The sequence below is a fragment of the Lampris incognitus genome, chromosome 16, assembly GCF_029633865.1.
Source record: "Lampris incognitus isolate fLamInc1 chromosome 16, fLamInc1.hap2, whole genome shotgun sequence".
Classification (NCBI taxonomy): Eukaryota; Metazoa; Chordata; class Actinopteri; order Lampriformes; family Lampridae; genus Lampris; species Lampris incognitus.
Genome location: NC_079226.1, coordinates 5,324,768 through 5,345,130, shown reverse-complemented (window position 1 = coordinate 5,345,130; position 20,363 = coordinate 5,324,768). Strand labels below are relative to the sequence as shown.

General features: G+C 43.5%; 1 protein-coding gene across 1 annotated transcript; it reads left to right on the top strand.

The window, feature by feature from the left end:
- Positions 1-854: 854 nt before the first annotated feature.
- On the top strand, positions 855-15,208 carry coch (coagulation factor C homolog, cochlin (Limulus polyphemus)). Its single transcript, XM_056296300.1, has 14 exons — positions 855-888; positions 5,965-6,080; positions 6,705-6,901; positions 7,495-7,628; positions 7,741-7,812; positions 8,576-8,632; positions 9,929-10,076; positions 10,474-10,577; positions 10,659-10,885; positions 10,990-11,104; positions 12,622-12,765; positions 12,861-13,017; positions 13,944-14,038; positions 15,036-15,208. The coding sequence occupies exons 1-14, from the start codon at positions 855-857 to the stop codon at positions 15,206-15,208; spliced, it is 1,773 nt and encodes a 590-aa protein (XP_056152275.1).
- The last annotated feature ends 5,155 nt before the right edge of the window (positions 15,209-20,363 follow it).

Here is a 20,363-nt window from a genome sequence, read left to right as displayed (position 1 = left end):
TGTTTGAGTCTCTGTCTCTCTCTCCTGTTTGACTCTCTCTCTCTCTCTCTCCTGTTTGAGTCTGTCGCTCGTGCTTGCTCTCTCTCTGTTGTTTGAGTCTCTCTCTCTGTCTGTCTCTGTGTCTCCTGTTTGAGTCTCTCTCTCGCTCTCTCCTTTTTGAGTCTCTCTGTCCGTCTCTGTCTCCTGTTTGAGTCTCTCTCGTTGTCTCTGCTGTTTGAGTCTCTCTCTCTGTCTGTCTCTGTGTCTCCTGTTTGAGTCGCTCTCTCCCCTATTGAGTCTTTTTCTCATACTTGCTCTCTCTCTCTCTCTCTCTCTCTCTCTCTCCTGTTTGAGTCTCTGTCTCTCCTGTTTGAGGTCTCTCTCTCGCTCTCTCACTGTTTGAGTCTCTCTGTCCGTCTCTGTCTCCTGTTTGAGTCTCTCACTGTCTCTGCTGTTTGAGTCTCTCTCTCTGTCTGTCTCTGTCTCTCCTGTTGGCGGTCCCTCTCTCTCCTGTTTGAGTCTTTCTCCGTGCTCTCTCTCTGTCCGTCTTTGTCTCTCCTGTTTGAGTCTCTTGCTCTCTCTCCTGTTTGAGTCTCTCTCGCTCTCCTGTTTGAGTCTCTCTCTCTCTCTCTCTCTCTCCTCTCTCTCTCTCTCTCTCTCTCTCTCTCTCTCTCTCTCTCTCTGCGCTCTCTCTCTCTCCTGCTTGAGCCTCTGCTGGATTAGTGAGTTGAAGTAGTTCTGGTTAAACCTTGTTGCTCTTTCTCTTTTTTTCTTGGCTCTTTCTGATGGGACGTTGAAACTTTTCCCATTGGACACTGACTTTCTGTGTGTATTTGTTTTTTCCCCCTGGTGTGTTTCAGGTGTAGTTTGTTACCATGGCGACAGCGTCTGTCCTGCTGAGTCTGACAGGTAAGATAACTGAACCAGAAACTTGGCCAAAGTCTTTGTACATACAAATAAAAATGTCTTCCTCATCATCTCTATTCAAATCTGTAAGTTTAGGAGCTGATGAAGATCAAAACCATCATGACTGAGTTTATTTTTAAAGCTGAAGCTGATTTAATTTGTACAGGACTCGGTTTGACTCTGTCGGTCTCTGTTTCTGTTTCATCAAATTTCTCTCATTTCTTTTCTTGCTCTTTCTGTCAGGTTTGAGATGTGGGTAAACAGTGAGTTCTTCTTAAGACACGTCAGAATTAGAGTCGCACATTAAAATTCATTCAGTTTCAGTCGATCATCTGCCGACTTCAAACTGTGATTAAAACAAAACACAGTCAGATTTTACCGGTCAGTTTCCTGTTCTACTGATTTTACTCGGTTCTGTGAAACGTGAGCTGAAGAGAAACTTGAGGTGACACACACACACACACCCATATCGCCCTATACTTGTGGGGACCCCTCATTGACTATATTCATGCCCTCACCCCATGCCTAGCTTCAGCCTAATCCTGATTCTAACCTTTACTCTAAACTCAAGTCCTCACCTAAAATAAACCTCTTCCTCATGGGGAAGAGGGTTTATTGTATAAAATGTCCCCACAAGGTAGGTGGTTTCAGGTTTTTCTAATGGGACAATGGGTCCCCATTAGAAAAACCTGGTACACACACACACACACACACACACACACACAACATACACACATGCTCACACACATATACACACGTACACATGCATGCACACATGCATGCACACAGACACACACACACCACCACACACACACACACACACACACACACACACACACACACACCACCCCCTCCTCAACATTCCAGCTCTGTTGTTTAAAACTCAGTTGGACGGCTCGGCTATTAGAGTTTGTTTCAACAGCTTCAACCCAAACAATGACTGAATAATGAACAATAAACTTTATTGTCTGTCTGTCTATCTAGCTGTCTGTCTATCTGTCTATCTAGCTATCTGTCTGTCTGTCTGTCTATCTAGCTATCTGTCTGTCTCTGGCTATCTGTCTGTCTATCTGTCTGTCTGTCTAGCTGTCTGTCTATCTATCTAGCTGTCTGTCTGTGTCTATCTATCTATCTGTCTAGCTATCTGTCTGTCTGTCTGTCTGTCTATCTAGCTATCTGTCTGTCTGTCTGTCTGTCTGTCTGTCTGTCTGTCTGTCTGTCTATCTAGCTGTCTGTCTATCTATCTAGCTATCTGTCTGTCTGTCTGTCTATCTAACTATCTGTCTGTCTGTCTGTCTATCTAGCTATTTGTCTGTCTTGCTATTTGTCTAGCTATCTGTCTGTCTATCTAGCTATTTGTCCGTCTGTCTGTCTGTCTGTCTGTCTTTTTCTTTCTCTGTGTCGGTCCTCTGTTTGAAGTGTCTGTCATCAGTCTGTTGGTGATAGGTGGATAATTGTCAAACAGACAGCTTAATGAGACCTCTCTCTCTCTCTCTCTCTCTCTCTTCTCTCTCTCTCTCTCTCTCTCTCTCCTCTCCTCTCTCTATCTCTCTCTTCTCTCTCTCTCTCTCTCTCTCCTCTCTCTCTCTCTCTCTCTCTCTCTCTCTCTCTCTCTCTCTCTCTCTCTCTCTCTCTGCTGATATGTGAATGGCTTCTGTGATGGAAAATTAAGTCTTTATTGGACAGGTTATTGTGAAGGAATGACTTTGTTCATATTGTTGAAAAGATGTCAAGTCTGTTTTTTTGTTAATTTTTTTGTTAATTAAATACTTGTCTTAAATTCCTAAAATTCTCTCTCTCTCCATCAGGTGTGTTGTTCCTGGCCTGCACTGCATCTGGCTCAGACCCTGCCGGTCAGTACTGCAATATTCACCTATCCCCCTCCCCCTCTGTCTCTGTCTCTTTCCTGTCTCTCTGTCTCTGTCTCTGTCTCTGACTCTCTCTCTCCTGTCTTTCTCTCTCTTGCTGTCAGTTTTCAGAAACATTTAGGCAGCCTTTGTGTCATACTTTGAGGAGCAAACATAGATATCAGTATTAGTCTACCAACAATACTACTACTACTACTACTGCTACTACTAATAATAATAATAGTAATTATTATTATTATTATTATTATAAAATAATAATAATGGGCTGATACTCAGCTTATTTGAACACTTAAAAGTAATGTAATGTTCTAATGACTTAATTCACAGTGTGCAGAGTTCCAACAGGAATTTATAAAAGTGTTTGTGTTGTTTACTGTGAGAACACAGTAACTCAGTGTTTCCCTGTGTTAATCACTCATATTAAGCTGTTACTCTACTGCAGACCAGAACAGAAGACAACAAAATAGAAAGAACAGAAGAGAATCAGTTAGAACAGAACAAAACAGAATAGAGCAGAAGAGAACAAAATAGAACAGAACAGAACAGAACAGGTTAAAACAACAAAACCGAATAGAACAAAATAGAATAGAACAGAACAGAACGGGTTAGAACAGAACAAAACAGAAGAGAACAGGTTAGAACAGAACAAAACAGAATAGAACAAAATAGAATAGAACAAGACAAAAAAGAATAGAATAGAACAAAACAGAACAGAACAAAACAGAATAGAACAAAACAAGAGAACAACAGAACAAAACGGAAGAGAACAACAGAACAAAACAGAAGTGAACAGAATAGAAAAGAATATAATAGAAAAGAACAGAACAATATAATAGAAAAGAACAGAACAAAACAGAATAGAACAGAACAGGACAAAAAAGAACAGAACAGAAGAGAATAGAACAAAACAGAATAGAATAAAATAGAACAAAACAGAATAGAACAGAACAAAACAGAATAGAACAGATTAGATTAGAACAGAACAAAACAGAATTGAACAGAATAGAACAGAACAGAATAGAATAGAATACAGACAGAGTGGTTAGTGTGCTGCTCTGGCAGACGGTGGGGTTTCTCATTAGAGTTGGCAGTCATTGGGACTTTTGATGATTCCTCATCTGTGTTTTGAAATATGAATTGATGGATTTCAGACAACGTTTTCCTAAGGTGGATATTTTGTATTTTGGTATTAAATCTTCATCGGTCAGAACTGGGTCTACAAGGTGGCGCTCATAAATCAGCTGTAGACCATTACTCTGAGCTGTTGTGATGTGGCACGTTGTCACAGCGACAGAAATATTAATTTTAACTAATGGATGGCCTGTCCGAAACCAGTGGAACATGACTAGTGTGTGTGTGTGTGTGTGTGTGTGTGTGTGTGTGTGTTTGTGTGTACGCCACAGATTAAAGCTGGTTGATGAGAGGTCAGCGATACAGGGATGGAGAGATAGAGGAGTGAATTGAAACTCTGTTCCAGCTGGTTTAGTTGAATAGACTTGCTATGCTTGTGTCCTTCCTCCGTCTTGCTGGTTTTAAACCTCCTCAACCTTTTTCCGAAAACGTTAAGGCATGAATAATGTGCAAAGACAATGAAATTGCAATGATTTGTGGTCTGGGAATCAAGATTTTTCCTTCTGCTGAGTGTGTTTCCTGGCTGGAAAGGGGGCCAGGAGGTTTTTGTTGTAAAGGAATATTCTTTGTTCCATTTCAGTATTCGCACTCAACTTGACAGTTGTATTGACTTACTACTTTACATCACTTCTGGTGGGTGGAGCTGGTGACAGGCTTGGTTAACAGTAGTTCCGGCTTGGTGTCGATGCAGTTGCCCACTGGGGACTGGGGTTCGCGCCCCGGTCTCGTCAGATCCGACTATGGCCGGACTCGATGAAGCAGCAATCATTGGCAACGCTGTCTTCGGGAGGGGGGCGGAGTCGGCTTGTGTTCGTCATGTGAATGCGTCTCTGTGTGTGTCGGAAAAACAGTGGTTCGGCTTGGATTCGCCTTGTCACGAAAGTGGGGAGGCGCTTTCCTTCGAGACTGCCGGCCGGAGAGATGCAGTTGGCGAACGCATGCAATACGAGGGTGGGTGTTTGAATTAAAATAGGGATCAATTGGCCACTAAATTGGGAGAAAAAAGGGAAAAATCAGAAATAAATTAAAAAAAAAAACAGTAGTTCACCAACCTAGATTGAACCAAAGCTCCAACTTGTCCCTGCAGATCAACCAATGAAAGTTAACAAGTTTTTGTGATGGTGGCTTAGGATCGAGGTGAGGGTCAAACCTAATCCTAACCTCCTCTCATGTATGGAAGACATTTTGTTGCGAGGCGCTACTGAACAGGGGAACCCAGGTGCAGACAGGTGGAGACCAGGGTGGATGAAAGATATTTATTTCAAGGCAAGAGAAGATGGGAGGCATGCTAGGGGAAGCTTGGGCTGGTAGCCAAGACCTACGGACTGAGGCAAGACTGGTTTGGAACCAAGGTAGCAGGTCCAAGGTGGCAAAGCAAGGCAGGGCAGGGCTCCAGAGCAGAGAAGCTGGCTGGCCTAATGAGTGGTCAGAGACGGGTGTCAGAGATAGAACAGACACCTCACCCTCACCTAGGTCGTCCATCAGGACGCTCCTAGAAGACAGGACTGTAAGGGAAATGGCACAACAATGTAAGAACTGGGGAAAAGCAGGTAACAGAAGCTGAATGCTGAATATGAAAACAAAAACTGCTTTTAAAATAGGCTCGACACATAGGACACTAACAGGTAGCAGAGTCAACGATCTGGCAAAGACTGGGTGGAAAGCCAGAGTAGATGTGCTGCTACACTGATGAGGAGATGGACGACAGGTGTGTTGACTGGGCTGGTGAAAGGAGGTCAACTGGAGAAAGTAGGTCAAGGGAGGGTGAAAGAGAGAGAGTGAGAGAGAGAAAGAAAGACTTGTTGCTGGCTAGGTGGAAGTGGAGGAGGGTGTGACAGATGATGTCTCAGGGATGGATGTAACAGTAACACCCCCCCCCCCCCATGGGCTCCAAGTGGCGCCCGACCGGGCTTGTCCAGGCGGGGGCTGTGGAAGTCTGGATGAGAGAGGGTTCCAGAATGTCCCAGCAGTACTCCACATAGCTGTATCCCTCCCAGTCTACTAGATATTGTAGATCATGGCCGCGGCGGTGCACGTCCAGAAGCCACCGGACTGTGTAAACTGGGTGGTCATCAACCAGGCGTGGAGGTGGAGGAGCTGCTGCTGGGGGGACAAGGGACTGGAACAGACAAGTTCAATCAGGGAGACATGGAAGATGGGGTGGATTTTGAGCGAGGCTGGGAGTTCATTCGAGGGGTTAGCAGAGGGGTTACTTGTTCGATAACAAAAAGACTGATGAAACGGGGGGGGGGGGTGTCTTTAATTCCACTTTCAGTGGCTGGTCCTTGGAAGACAGCCATATCTTTTGGCCTGGGGTGTAATCTGGAGCTGGGGTGCGGCGATGGTCAGCTTGAGACTGGGTGCTGGCAGAGGCACGAAGAAGGGCGACTCAGGCCTTCTTCGTGAGTAGGATTTAGGAAGCTAAACCATCAGATGTATTTCTGTATGAGTTTCCCAGTTTATTTGGACAGAACAGATCTTTTCATACCGGCTCATCCCAGAAGATACATTTCAACCCTCTCCGGAGGTTCTCTCATTAAACTGAGAGACGAAATAACCACATGAACCCAAACTGACCAGAGTCTGACTAAATATACAGAGCCCCCCCCCCCTCTCCATCCTCCCTCTCTATCTTCAGATCTTTCTCTCTGTCTTTGTCTGTATGTATCCACGTATCTTTATCGTGCTGTCCTCATCATCACTCAAAAGGAAACAGAAAACCTCATTTTGTTATTCATCTTGGACTTTTCCAGTGATTGTATTATTATTATTATTGTTGTTGTTGATGTTACTATTATTGTTGTCATTGTTGTGTTTTAGTCTCTTGTGTTGATGGTGTTTCTGTGGTTTGGCGTCTCAGTGCCGTTTCCTGTCAGCTGTGTGACGCGGGCAGCGGACCTGCCTGAGGACAGCGTGGTGGTTCTGTGTCCACCGGACTGCAGCCAGTGGCGTCTGTCAGTCTTCGGTACCAGCGTCTATGCCGCTGTGTCCAGCGTGTGTGGAGCCGCCATTCACAGGTCACTTTGAACGCCCCCCCCACCACCCAACCACCGCTCCCCTCCACACTCTCTTTTCTCTTCCTTTCTCTTTAACCACCTCTTTTCACTGCTTCTCTTTCTCCTTTTCCTCTCTTTCTCTACTTTGTTTCGCTTCTTGTATTTATCTTCTCTACAGATTCATTCATTTTTTATTTGCAGTTCACTGAGGTTGGCGTCAGGTGGAGTTAATGTGTTTGGGGTGGGGTAGGTGTGGTTAGTGGGCAGGGTTTAGTAGTTTATGGGTGGGGTTTAGCAGATTAGGAGTGTGCGTGTGTGAATTGATGAAGCAGACTGTGTTGTTAATGCTGAGATGACATAATAGAGAACAGCAGGAGGAATGTGCTGGAAGGGAGGATTAACCAGTGAACCCTGAACGACGCCAGAGGCCCCTGAGGGGCTCACTCTTACTTTCTTTCTTTCTTTATTTCTTTCTTTTTCTTTCTAAACCGGACTAAAAAAAGCTGATCATTTATGCACAGTGACTTAATGCAGGTGGATAAAGGGATAATAATGTTTGTAAAGGTATACTGAGGATTATTTAGCTTTATAAAAGTCAGTTAATGTTGCTCCAGAGGTGTGGTGGGGTCCGGCGGAGGTCCGGTGAAGGTCCATAAACTGCAGGGCAGACACAACTACATGAGCTCCTATTCCCACGGAGTCCAGTCCCAGTCCCTGTCCCGCTGGACCGCCTCCTTCAGCCTCACCAGTAGGTGGAGCCCCTCCCCATCTCACCAATTAATCAACGGATAGGCTTATTGATTGACACTACTAATTTCTTTTTCTGCTGTGTGTGTCTGTGTGTTTGTGTGTGTTACCAGGGCCTGTTAATGTTCCATTGGAGTTGTCCAGTCAAACCAGTACCACTGCCCTGCCGCCTGCCATTCAACCAGGTAAATACTGGTATACAATACAATACTAGTGTACCACATTGTATTATACTGTACTGTACTATACTGTACTTAAAATACTATACTGTACTATATTATACTAAATTAGACTTAACTCAGCTAAAACAAACAAAAACTAAGTTTAGCTTAATTCCACTGAATAAAATCAAATCAAATCAATTTTATTTGTATAGCCCAATATCACAAATTACAAATTTGCCTCAGTGGGCTTAACAGCAACACAACATCCTGTCCTTAGACCCTCTCATCGGATAAGGAAAAACTCCCTAAAAAACCCCTTTAACAGGGAGAAAAAATAGGAAGACACCTCAGGGAGAGCAACAGAGGAGGGATCTCTCTCCCTGAACAAAAACAGAATAAAGTAAAACTGGCTAATAAAATGTGTTATCTGTTATATTTCCACAGTTGACTTGGCTTTAGGTTGTATTGGCTTCATGCAGGTTTTGGAAACATGCCTGAGATAAATAACTAGACTCCATCTTGTCCACACCTCATAAAATGTCCCTGTGAGGAACTGAACTCTTCGCTGATGGTCGAACTGTGAAGTGATAAACAGCTTTCACCAAACTGTTTTTTTACTGAAACATCTCCTCAAGTTCTTTTACTGATGCTTCCAAACACAACAGGAGCTCTGCTAGTTTTAACAGACACCATCTGTCTTCATCCACCCTGCTGTCAAATAACATGACAAACACACAGCATTACCTCACCTGAGCCCTGTGCGCACGCCTGTGTTGTTTTACAGTGAAGAAACCACTGAAGAAACCATCAGTGAAGAAGATGTTGGCTGGAGGAAATAAAGGTACAGCTTGTCTGTGTTTGAAGAAATAATGTGCCGAGTGACAGACTCCTTTTAGATCTGAGCTCCAATAAAACTCCACTTAACTGTCCCACACATTAGCTGCTGCCATTGTGTGTGTGTGTGTGTGTGTGTGTGTGTGTGTGTGTGTGTGTGTGTGTGTGTGTGTGTGTGTGTGTGTGTGTGTGTGTGTGTGTGTGTGTGTGTGTGTGTGTGTGTGTGTGTGTGGTATTCATACCCACTCGGATATGTCAGGTGCAGTCAACTGTTTAGTCTGGCCATGATTCTCTTCTTCGGCTCTGTGGATTCAGCTGTTGTGGTTGGTAGGGTTACGTCAGTTGGTTCTTTAACCCTGTGCTCTTGCGTCAGCGGCAGCCCTTCATCTCCATGCTGCTCTCCATGCTGTTGAGTCACATGGCCATTCTGCTGGAACCTCTCAATCTCCAGCTGTGATAGTAGCTTCCTTCTATAGTTGTTTGAACATTGAGTTCTCAGCTGTTTCTTGGTCAGTGTGGATGTTGGCCTCCTACTCATCCATAGTTCTTACATACATTGCATGCAACCCCTCTCTTGTCGTAGCACTCCATCAATTCCATGTTTTCAGACCATGTCCATGAATGTCTTGTTCCAGTAGCCCACTTGTCATCAGGTTGCCCTGGTTCCCCAACAGCTGATGCAGACCTTGTTAATCTGGGTGACATCCAAGCTGGTATGGCTGCAGTCATATTTCTCTCATTTTCCGAGGTAGGCTTGTGTATAGCATTAGGAGTCTAAGCCTGAGGACCCTTACTGGAGGCTTGCACTGACCAAGATTCGAATCCCAGTCTCCTGAGCCAAAGACAGTGTCACTACAACAAGGTAGTGAAGTGGGATAACCATCAGTCACCTCCTCTACATGGATGACATCAAGCTGTACACCATCAGTGAATGAGACGTCGATTCACTGATCCACCTCACCAGAATATACGTATTTATACCCAGCTGATGATTGCTTATGGCATGAAACAGGCTTGTACTGTGATTATTTTGCTCCTTATTTGTTGAGCACTTTCCCCACCGTTGAGTGTTTCTTTTAACAAAGTTATATAAATATAAAATGTAGTTTTTGTGTATTTAATTAAATGCATTTTGGTGCAGGTAACATAAGGTCTGTTAGCTGGTGTGTTAGAATATAAACTCACTGAGATAAATAAAATGTAAACACTGAAGGTTTATATTCATATATTTTGTGTGCCATGTGCACATGAAAGGAAGGTTCATTTTAATAATTGTGTATATGTGTGTGTGTGTGTGTGTCAGACTGTCAGATGGAGATAGCCTTAGTGATTGACAGCAGTAACTTCATCGGTCTGCGTCGTTACATCCTGCAGAAGAGCTTCATCAGTAAACTTGTTTCCATGCTGAGAGTCGGACCAACCGGACCCCATGTAGGACTCATCCAGGCTGGGTGAGACACGCGCGCACACACACACACACAGAAACAAAAGCCATACACTCAGATTCTTTATCATGTTTGTATAGAAACATCAGGACCACCATTCCATTCAAATTCAGTTTTTAATCTGTATTTGTTTGTTTTGTGACAAATCTGTGTTAAAGTGCTTTTTTAACCCAAATGGCTTCATGTTAAATATTAACGTCACAAAGTTTGAAGACTTCAGCCTCTCTCTTCTCCTTCATCTAAACTTGAACACATTTAGCTGAAACCCGTTGTAGGGGATCCGCTCTGTAAAACTGTTTAGAATTTTCCTCAGACATCTTATGTGCTTTCAAACAGAAGTCATCATTTGGTGGAGTTTCATGTTGAGATGGCAAGGCTCTTATTTTCAGTTATTTGTGTGTAGTGACCTTCCCCGCACTGAGTTCTTCTTGACAAACTACACACAACCCAAAGAGCTGCAGTTCGCCATCAAAGAACTGACCTTCATGGGAGGAGACACCAACACTGGTATACGCACGCACGCACACACACACACACTCACACACACACAAACACACAGATAACTGACGGGTTTCTCTGTGGATGAAGGGAAGGCCATCATGCACACGGTGGAGACCTTTTACACCCCAGAGAAGGGGTTGCGACGTGGTCACCCCCGGGTGATGTTTGTGTTGATTGACGGCTGGCCCTCTGATGACCTGGAGCAGGCAGCCATGTTGGCCCGCGAGTCGGGCATCAACGTGTTCCTGGTGTCTGTGGCAAAGCCTGCCACTGAGGAGCTCGCCATGGTCCCAGACAAAGACTTCATGAAGAAGGTACACAACTAACGGAGCTCTATGTTTCAGACATGGAGCGAGGCTTTCTGCTGTGCTCTCTCAACTGTCTGTCTGTCTGTCTGTTTGTCTGTCTGGTTCTCCAGGCCGTGTGTAAGGATAATGGGTTCTTCAGTTACACCATCCCCAGCTGGTTCAGTACCACCAAACATGTTAAACCTCTGGCCCAGAGACTCTGCTCTCTGGACGGACTGCTCTGCAGTAAGACCCATACGAACAGCTCATATTTCACATCAGACCATTTTGTTGTATATTAACTACTACTACTTTTGGCTGCTCCCATTAGGGGGCGCCACAGCGGATCATCGGTTTCCATCTCTTCCTGTCCTCTGCATCTTCCTCTGTCACACCAGCCACCTGCATGTCCTCCCTCACCACATCCATAAACCTCCTCTTTGGCCTTTAGCCTTCCTCTTCCCTTGCAGCTCCATATTCAGCATCCTTCTCCCAATATACCCAGCATCTCTCCTCCACACATGTCCAAACCATCTCAGTCTTGCCTCTTTGTCTCTAAACCGTCCAACCTGAGCTGTCCCTCTAATATACTCGTTCCTAATCCTGTCCTCCTTCATCACTCCTAATGAAAATCTTAGCATCTTCAAGTCTGCCACCTCCAGCTTCACCTCCTGTCTTTTCATCAGTGGCATTGACGAAAAGACAGGAGGCATTTTATTACATATTAACAAATATTATTATGACATTTTATTATATATTAACAACTATTATTAATCTACAATGATAACGTCAACCTTACAACTGTAAGTATGGACATGTTGTAGTTACACATGTGTACCGTTGCTGTTAGGTCAAAACCACGTCATCTGCAAGTTTGGCAATTTTCTCTTCCTTATATTTAATTAAACCAAATGTGTATATATGTTCCTCTGGAAGATTCATGAATGCCTCAGCGTTCCTGGACAATTGAAAAGTGTTTTACAAATCTTTTAAAAAAAATCTAGAAAATGTATGGTTTGATTACAGTATGATGAATTAGAAATTATTTATTGGTGGCACGGTGGCGCAGTGGTTACCGCGGTCGCCTCACAGCAAGAAGGTCCTGGGTTCGAGCCCCGGGGTAGTCCAACCTTGGGGGTCGTCCTTTGTGTGGCGTTTGCATGTTCTCCCCGCGTCTGCGTTGGTTTCCTCCAGGTTCTCCGGTTTCCTCCCACAGTCCAAAGACATGTAGGTCAGGTGAACCGGCCTACTGATGTGTGTGTGTGTGTGTGTGTGTGTGTGTGTGTGTGTGTGTGTGTGTGTGTGTGTGTGTGTGTGTGTGTGGGCCCTGTGGTGGTCTGGCGGCCTGTCCAGGGTGTCTCCCCACCTGCGGCCCAGTGACTGCTGGGATAGGCTCCAGCGACCCTGAGAGCAGGATAAGCGGTTTGGATAATGGATGGATGGAGAAATTATTTATTCACTAGCCATCAGTTAGCTCCTTTGCAGATACGTGGTTTTCACCCATCAGCAAGGTCAGGTTGGGTCCTGGAGGAGGACTTCTATAATATCCCACAGTACTAATGCAGTATATATATATACTGTATTAGTGTATGCCAAAGTACTAATAAAGTACTGTATTAATGTACACCATAGTAGTAGTACAATGCATACTACTGACACAGGTTAAAGTATATATACTGCATTAATGTAAACGATGGTATTAGTACAGCTTGGGAAGGAGCAGGGTGAATAGATGTACTAGTTCAGCGTGTCTCTGTGTGAAGGTAAAACCTGCTACAACTCCGTCAACATTGGCTTCCTCATCGACGGCTCCTCCAGTGTCGGAGAGGAGAACTTCCGCCTCGTCCTCAAGTTCCTGGCCTCCATCGCACAAAGCTTTGACATCTCAGACGTTGGCTCGCGCATCGGTCAGAACCGCAGCAGTTCAGTCTCATCTACACTGAATGATGGAATGGACTGACTGACTGATTATTGATCTGACTTGTGTCCTTCTGTTTGCCAGGCGCTGTCCAGTTCACCTACGACCAGAGGTTAGAGTTTGGTTTGTACGACCATCCAAGTAAAGAAAGCGTCATCGACGCTCTGAAGAGAATCCCATATATGAGTGGGGGAACGGCTACAGGAGACGCCATCACCTACACAGTCCAGAACCTGTACAGGTAACACACCCCTACTCTACAGGCAATACACCCATACCGTACAGGTGTGTTACCTGTACCATACAGGTAACACACCTGTCCTGTCCTCTGTCCACCTCCCACTACAGTTTACCTTGTTGTCATGAATGTCACATTAACAATGCAGCCAAAGCTTCTCAGTACAACTCAAATTAATTCAGAGGAGAAATCCAAATACTGATAAAAATTAACAAACAAGAGGGCGTCTGAGTAGCATGGCAGTCTATTCCATTGCCTTCTAACATGGGGATCACCGTTCGAATCCCCATGTTACCTCCGGCTTGGTCAGGCGTCCCTACAGACACAATTGGCCGTGTCTGCGGGTGGGAAGCCGGATGTGGGTATGTATCCTTGTCGCTGCACTAGTGCCTCCTCTGGTCGGTCGGGGCGCCTGTTCGGGGGGGAGGGGAACAGGGGGGGAATAGCGTGATCCTCCCACATGCTACATCCCCCTGGTGAAACTCCTCACTGTCAGCTGAAAAGAATTGGCTGGCGGCTCCACATGTATCGGAGGAGGCATGTGGTAGTCTGCAGCCCTCCCTGGATCAGCAGAGGGGGTGGAGCAGCGACTGGGATGGCTCAGAAGAGTGGGGTAATTGGCCGGATACAATTGGGGAGAAAAGGGGGTTAAAAAAAAAACATAACAGGTGATATTCATTTCAGTTTGAGCTTTACTGTCATTCCAAAATACTCTACTCTCTTCTTGACCATATTCTACTCTACTCTTCTCACGTTCTGTTCTTTTCCACTTCCTTGGGATTCTCTCCTATCAGTAAGTTCACTGTGTAGTACCTGGAGGTGCTGTGGCGGCGAAACCAATGCCAAACAGAGGGCTTCAGAAGTGAGGGATGACGGAAAGGACGTGCAGAAAGAGAATGGAACTGACACCATCTGGTTTTTCTCTGCAGGAGGACCGGTCCAGGGAGGAACTTCCTCATCGTGGTGACAGACGGCCAATCATATGATGATGTCCGAGGACCTGCCCAGGCTGCACAGAGACAAGGTGTGTGTGTGTGTGTGTGTGTGTCTGTGTCAAGTCAAGTCAATTTTATTTGTATAGCCCAATATCACAAATTACAACTTTGCCTCAGGGGGCTTTACAGCAACACAAAATCATGTCCTTAGACCCTCACATCGGATAAGGAACAACTCCCTGAAAAAAACATTTAACAGTGAGAAAAAATAGGGAGAAACCTCAGGGAGAGCAACAGAGGAGGATCTCTCTCCCAAGACGGACAACGTGCAATGATGTTGTGGTTACACAATTTACACAACACAACATTGAAAGAGGATAACACAATTATAATGGAATTACAAAATACTCAAGCTACGTACTACACACTAATGGTGTATACTGCATGCCAACAGTACTATATACCGTTCAGTACATAATGTCCACCATGTTTAAGATGCATCATAACTCTATGCTGTCCACAGTAAATCATTGGAAGTGATGGCAGCTGGGTGCAGCTAGCACATCCTATTTCTCCATGGTAACCACGCAGAGTCGCACGAAAACAGCATACATCCTGGTATTTTTAGTATACGTTTCAATACTGCCAACAATTTAATCTGTTAGACTAAATATAAATATGGGTACTATAGAGTATGTACTATGGCTATAGTATGGGTACACAGATGCCTCATGATGCATTGTGGCTGCTTAACTACCGCCAGTGATCATCAATAATATCGAGCACCTTCATCAATACTTGACAATTCTCATTAAAGGTTTAAATTTTGATAACCAATTGACAAAGAGATTTATGCATACGTGAATATTGAACTGCTATTGTGTACATCTAAAACATCTAAAAGAACTTTAGTGTCTTTATATGAGATATTTTTCCTCTGTGTGTGTCTGTTTAAAGTGTATTGTGTGTGTTTGTGTAATAACATTACATTATCACCACTATCAGCATGTTCTCTCAAAGCTGTCTTTTCTAAATGTGTCTCAAATAAAACCACTCACCTTTCCTTTCATTCTGTCCAATCAAAAGGCATCACTGTCTACTCAGTGGGCGTGGCCTGGGCACCGCTGGAGGAGCTGAAGGCGATGGCGTCCGAGCCGAGGGAGAGTCACACCTTCTTCACCCGCGACTTCAACAGCCTCGCCGACTTCACCCAGCCTCTCGTCCGCGGCATCTGCCGAGACTTCACCGAGAACAACTAACACATACACACACACACACACACACACACACACACACACACAAACACAAGATCCGTCTTTGTACAGTAAACTGTGTTTTCCCATGTCGTTGCTCCGTGTTTTACGTGTTTTCCAGTGTTTCGTGTGTGTTTTTCCAGCCGGAGGACTTTTGCCTCCCCTCTAAAACATGTTGTAACTTGTTACAACATGTTTTAACAAGCTACAACATGTTCTAACTTGTTAAAAGGCTTTTGTAACACATTCAATTCAGATGACATCAAGTCCAGTCAATTTTATTTGTATAGTCCAACATCACAAATTACAAATTTGTCTCAGGAGGCTTCACAGCAACACAACATCCTGTCCTTAGACCCTCACATCGGATAAGGAACAACTCCCTAAAAAAAAAACCTTTAACAGGGAGAAAAAACAGGAAGAACCCTCAGGGAGAGCAACATAGGAGGATCTCTCTCCCCAGATGGACACACACTCAAATTAACACCCCGTCGTCAGGTTTATAATATGATTAAAGAGATTTTAGTGTTAAATCAATTGTTAGAACAGCTCTTGATTTGGCTTTGGGTTTCTGGTTCCTGTGTTTCAGTTGCATTCTGGGTAATATTTTGAGGCGCACCGGACTATGTTGGACAGTCCCATTTTTCTATGTAAAGCGCGCTCTATCTTTCTAAGCTAGGGCAGATTAAAAACAGAGCCGGTAGAAAACCTTTAAACTCCACCGGGCGTCTCCGTCACCTCGGTGTGTTTCACCGGTTCTTCTAAAAAAAGCAAAATTGCAAACAAACGAAGCTCAATTTACACAAGAAATCCCATGCTGACTGGTTTGTAGTCCAGATCTCAGCTTCCCCTCATATCTCAGCTTCCAAACCAGAGACTGATTGACAGCACACTATAATCCACAATCCGCAGTGTTAACCTCGTTTGTAGGACAAAGTTCCTCTAAAACGTTTTAGATCTTCTGCAAATCAGCTGCTCAGTATCTTCAGTGTAAAGGATCCTCTCTCTCTCTCTGTCTCTCGCTCTCTGGTTCCACTTTGTCAACAAAAGACGCAAGTGTCCTCTTAAAAACATTTTTTTCATTGTCTTGTCACTTTTCTTAAGAGCAAGGCTTTCTTTTTCCACATGTTAAACTCGTTTTTTGAACTAATGTATTGCATGTTTTCATGAATGATGAGCAGATGAGGAGGAATAAGAAGCTCAACAGGAAGGTGGAGAAGAGAGACGGAGGAGGATGGAAGACACGTCAGTTTTCCAGACTTTAGTTTGTAAAGGTGTGGGGCAGGACATAAGAAAGATTTCTACAATTATTTTCGTTTGTTTGTTTGTTTGTTTTCTGTCGATTAAAAAGTGAAGTAAGGCCCCAGAACAGGACCAGGTGGGACAGGAGGTCAGATGTTCAGGTTCATCTCCACAGACTGGAGCTTGGCGTGTCTTCAGACCTGGACATGTAACCGCTTCATAGCCAAATAGACAAACAGCCCACGTCTGTTTTTGTATTTGTGGTCTAAAACCTGTGAATGTCTTCTGAACCAGATCTCCGTTCAATCTGGAACTGTCACGTAGACTACGGACCCGAGACGAGTTTGGGTTTAAATCCGGGTTGGTTTGCACGAGGGCACGTAGTCTGATTTTAACGACACGGCTGAAATGGTGTGGTTGGGTTTTACTGAGACATTGTTCATTATTTTTCTTGTAACATCAAATGAAGTGGAGTGAATACGAATCCGGTCTGAACAGGAGATCCGGTTCAGTTCATCTGCTGTCTGAACCGGAAGTAATCAGGACAGAAAACAAATCACATGTCCACAAACCGTCCTCTGGTTTGTTCACCGGGTGTTTAGAAGAGCTGAGGCGTGGTCATGTGCTGGAGACTACATATGATCAGGTGAACTAACGCGTACCAGCATGTGTCCGCTGAGATTCCTCAAACAGCAGGTTAAAGGTCAGACTCGGTTCTGTGTAAATGAAACCTTTGAAAAGATTCGGATGTTCAGTGTTGATTCTGTACTTTCTATATTTATTACCTTTTACTTTGGCCTTTCAATAAAGAATAGCTATTTTTACAACCTGTCCAGTGTCTTCTGTCCATCGAGCCTACAGCTTTGACGGTGAAACAGTGGCCTCTAGTGGCCACTGCTTCACTGAATGAGTCCTGATAGTCTGCAGTTAATTCCACCAAGTGGAGTTGTGTAAAACTAATCCACAACACTGCCAGTCAACTACGTAAACATCCAAACCAACTGTATTTAGTTTTGTAATTGACTTCACATGTTGAAACAGCTTTTAGTTTTGTCATCTGACCTTTAAACACCTTTAAAAGATATATTTAGTTCATTTTCAGACGTTATTTTCAAAAAGTCCCCAGAGACCACTTACAAACATGAAACTAAGACAGATATGTTCAGGACACCCAGCTGCAACACGCAGTTTTTAGTCTTTTTAATTTTTCTTCAAAATTAATCTGAATTGTATTTCTCAGACGGGAGGCCAGGGACTCCAGCTATGCTCCCTCCGCGCACGCTCAGATTGTCCTCGAAACTCCCAGATAAAAGTTGCATTGATGTATAATACATTAACACGTCCAAGTTACCAGCAAAAGTTTTTTTTTTATGTTTTCTACAACATTTTTTCCATACTATCCTGAGATCAAACATCTAGGACTGCAGACCAGTGTTATTAGAATCACTGTTTTGTAAGCTGAAAATACAAATGAATAACGTGCCAAACTAGTAGTCAGGCTAGTTCATCCATCCATCATCCAACCCCCGGGTATTGCCATATAACAAGAATGTTGTATGTAAAATTTCTCTCAAAATAAGGCCCGAGAGGTCAGGTCAAGCTGCTTAGAATATGATAAACCCTGCAAAATTCTAATGTAGTGATGTTTCCAAATGGAAATTCATCTACTTTTGCTACATTTCAGTAAGAATTTGTTTAACTCTTCTGTTGTCTTATGGGTCAAAAAGGCCCATAACAGTGTTTAACAGCAGAGAAAAGACTCTAAATTATATTTTTTTTCAACCTGAAATTTGATGACTTTTCTAGAGTGACCCCAACATTAGAAAAAGTGAAACATTATTTTTGTTCATGGAAGATTGTCTTAGGGTCATGTTTGACCTGGAAGATTGTCTTAGGGTCATGTTTGACCTAGAAGATTGATGGAAGATTGTCTTAGGGTCATGTTTGACCTAGAAGATTCATGGAAGATTGTCTTAGGGTCATGTTTGACCTAGAAGATTCATGGAAGATTGTCTTAGGGTCATGTTTGACTTAGAAGATTCATGGAAGATTGTCTTAGGGTCATGTTTGACCTAGAAGATTCATGGAAGATTGTCTTAGGGTCTTGTTTAACCTGGAAGATTGTCTTAGGGTCATGTTTAACCTGGAAGATTGTCTTAGGGTCATGTTTGACTTAGAAGATTCATGGAAGATTGTCTTAGGGTCATGTTTGACTTAGAAGATTCATGGAAGATTGTCTTAGGGTCATGTTTGACCTGGAAGATTGTCTTAGGGTCATGTTTGACCTAGAAGATTCATGGAAGATTGTCTTAGGGTCATGTTTGACCTAGAAGATTCATGGAAGATTGTCTTAGGGTAATGTTTGACTTAGAAGATTCATGGAAGATTGTCTTAGGGTCATGTTTGACCTAGAAGATTCATGGAAGATTGTCTTAGGGTCATGTTTGACCTAGAAGATTCATGGAAGATTGTCTTAGGGTCATGTTTAACCTGGAAGATTGTCTTAGGGTCATGTTTTACCTAGAAGATTCATGGAAGATTGTCTTAGGGTCATGTTTGACTTAGAAGATTCATGGAAGATTGTCTTAGGGTCATGTTTGACCTGGAAGATTGTCTTAGGGTCATGTTTGACCTAGAAGATTCATGGAAGATTGTCTTAGGGTCATGTTTGACCTAGAAGATTCATGGAAGATTGTCTTAGGGTCATGTTTGACTTAGAAGATTCATGGAAGATTGTCTTAGGGTCATGTTTGACCTAGAAGATTCATGGAAGATTGTCTTAGGGTCATGTTTGACCTGGAAGATTGTCTTAGGGTCATGTTTGACCTAGAAGATTCATGGAAGATTGTCTTAGGGTCAGGTTTGACCTAGAAGATTCATGGAAGATTGTCTTAGGGTCATGTTTGACCTAGAAGATTCATGGAAGATTGTCTTAGGGTCATGTTTGACCTGGAAGATTGTCTTAGGGTCATGTTTGACCTAGAAGATTCATGGAAGATTGTCTTAGGGTCAGGTTTGACTTAGAAGATTCATGGAAGATTGTCTTAGGGTAATGTTTGACCTGGAAGATTGTCTTAGGGTCATATTTTACCTAGAAGATTCATGGAAGATTGTCTTAGGGTCATGTTTGACCTAGAAGATTCATGGAAGATTGTCTTAGGGTCATGTTTGACCTGGAATTTTATAAAAAGGTTTTTGGATCAGGTAAATGATCTTTTTTCAACCTGAAATTTGATGACTTTTCCAAGAGTGACCCCAACATTATAAAAAGCGAAACATTGTTTTTGTTCACATTTCCATGAAAGCTGTACTCCACTAGGGTACTAAGGTTGTCTTAGGGTCATTTGTGTTCCTAAGACATGTTTGGATCATGTTCCATCCTATAAAAACAAGTGTGTCCACGGATTAAATGCAGTCTTTCTGCACTGTGAAGAGGGAAAACTGTGATAGTCACAAAGTTTGTGATGAATGACAGGTTGTTTCTTCGTGCAAAATAGATTTGGGGTTTAAAATTAAATGAAGTTGCTTTAATTTAGAGGTTTAATGAAGGCAAGACAACTTAAATAAACATGTTTTATATACCCATTTTTCACAGAAGTGCCAGTAAAATCTGTTTGATCAGCAGACGCTTCCAAAGTGGGAAGACCAAATTTTGATTGACAGGCGAACACCCGTATGGGTTCACTCACTGGTGTGTTACCCGGCCCTGAACCAAATCTACTACCACTACTACTTTCGGCTGCTCCCGTTTGGGGTCGCCACAGCGGATCATCCGACCCTAAACCAAATACTTTCATTTATATTGTAACGTGCATGGAGGAGCATACACGGTAGCCCTTGGTTAACGGGTCGGGCCCTTTAGTCGAGCGGTTAGCGATGCCTCCCGCGGTGCGGAAGACACGGGTTCGCGTCCCGGCTG

Excerpts from the sequence above, each read along its gene's own strand:
- coch (XM_056296300.1), top strand. The coding sequence starts at position 855 with ATGGCGACAGCGTCTGTCCTGCTGAGTCTGACAG. Across the intron at positions 6,902-7,494 it reads TGTGGAGCCGCCATTCACAG|AGGTGTGGTGGGGTCCGGCG; the intron begins GTCACTTTGAAC and ends ATGTTGCTCCAG. Across the intron at positions 7,813-8,575 it reads GCCGCCTGCCATTCAACCAG|TGAAGAAACCACTGAAGAAA; the intron begins GTAAATACTGGT and ends GTTGTTTTACAG.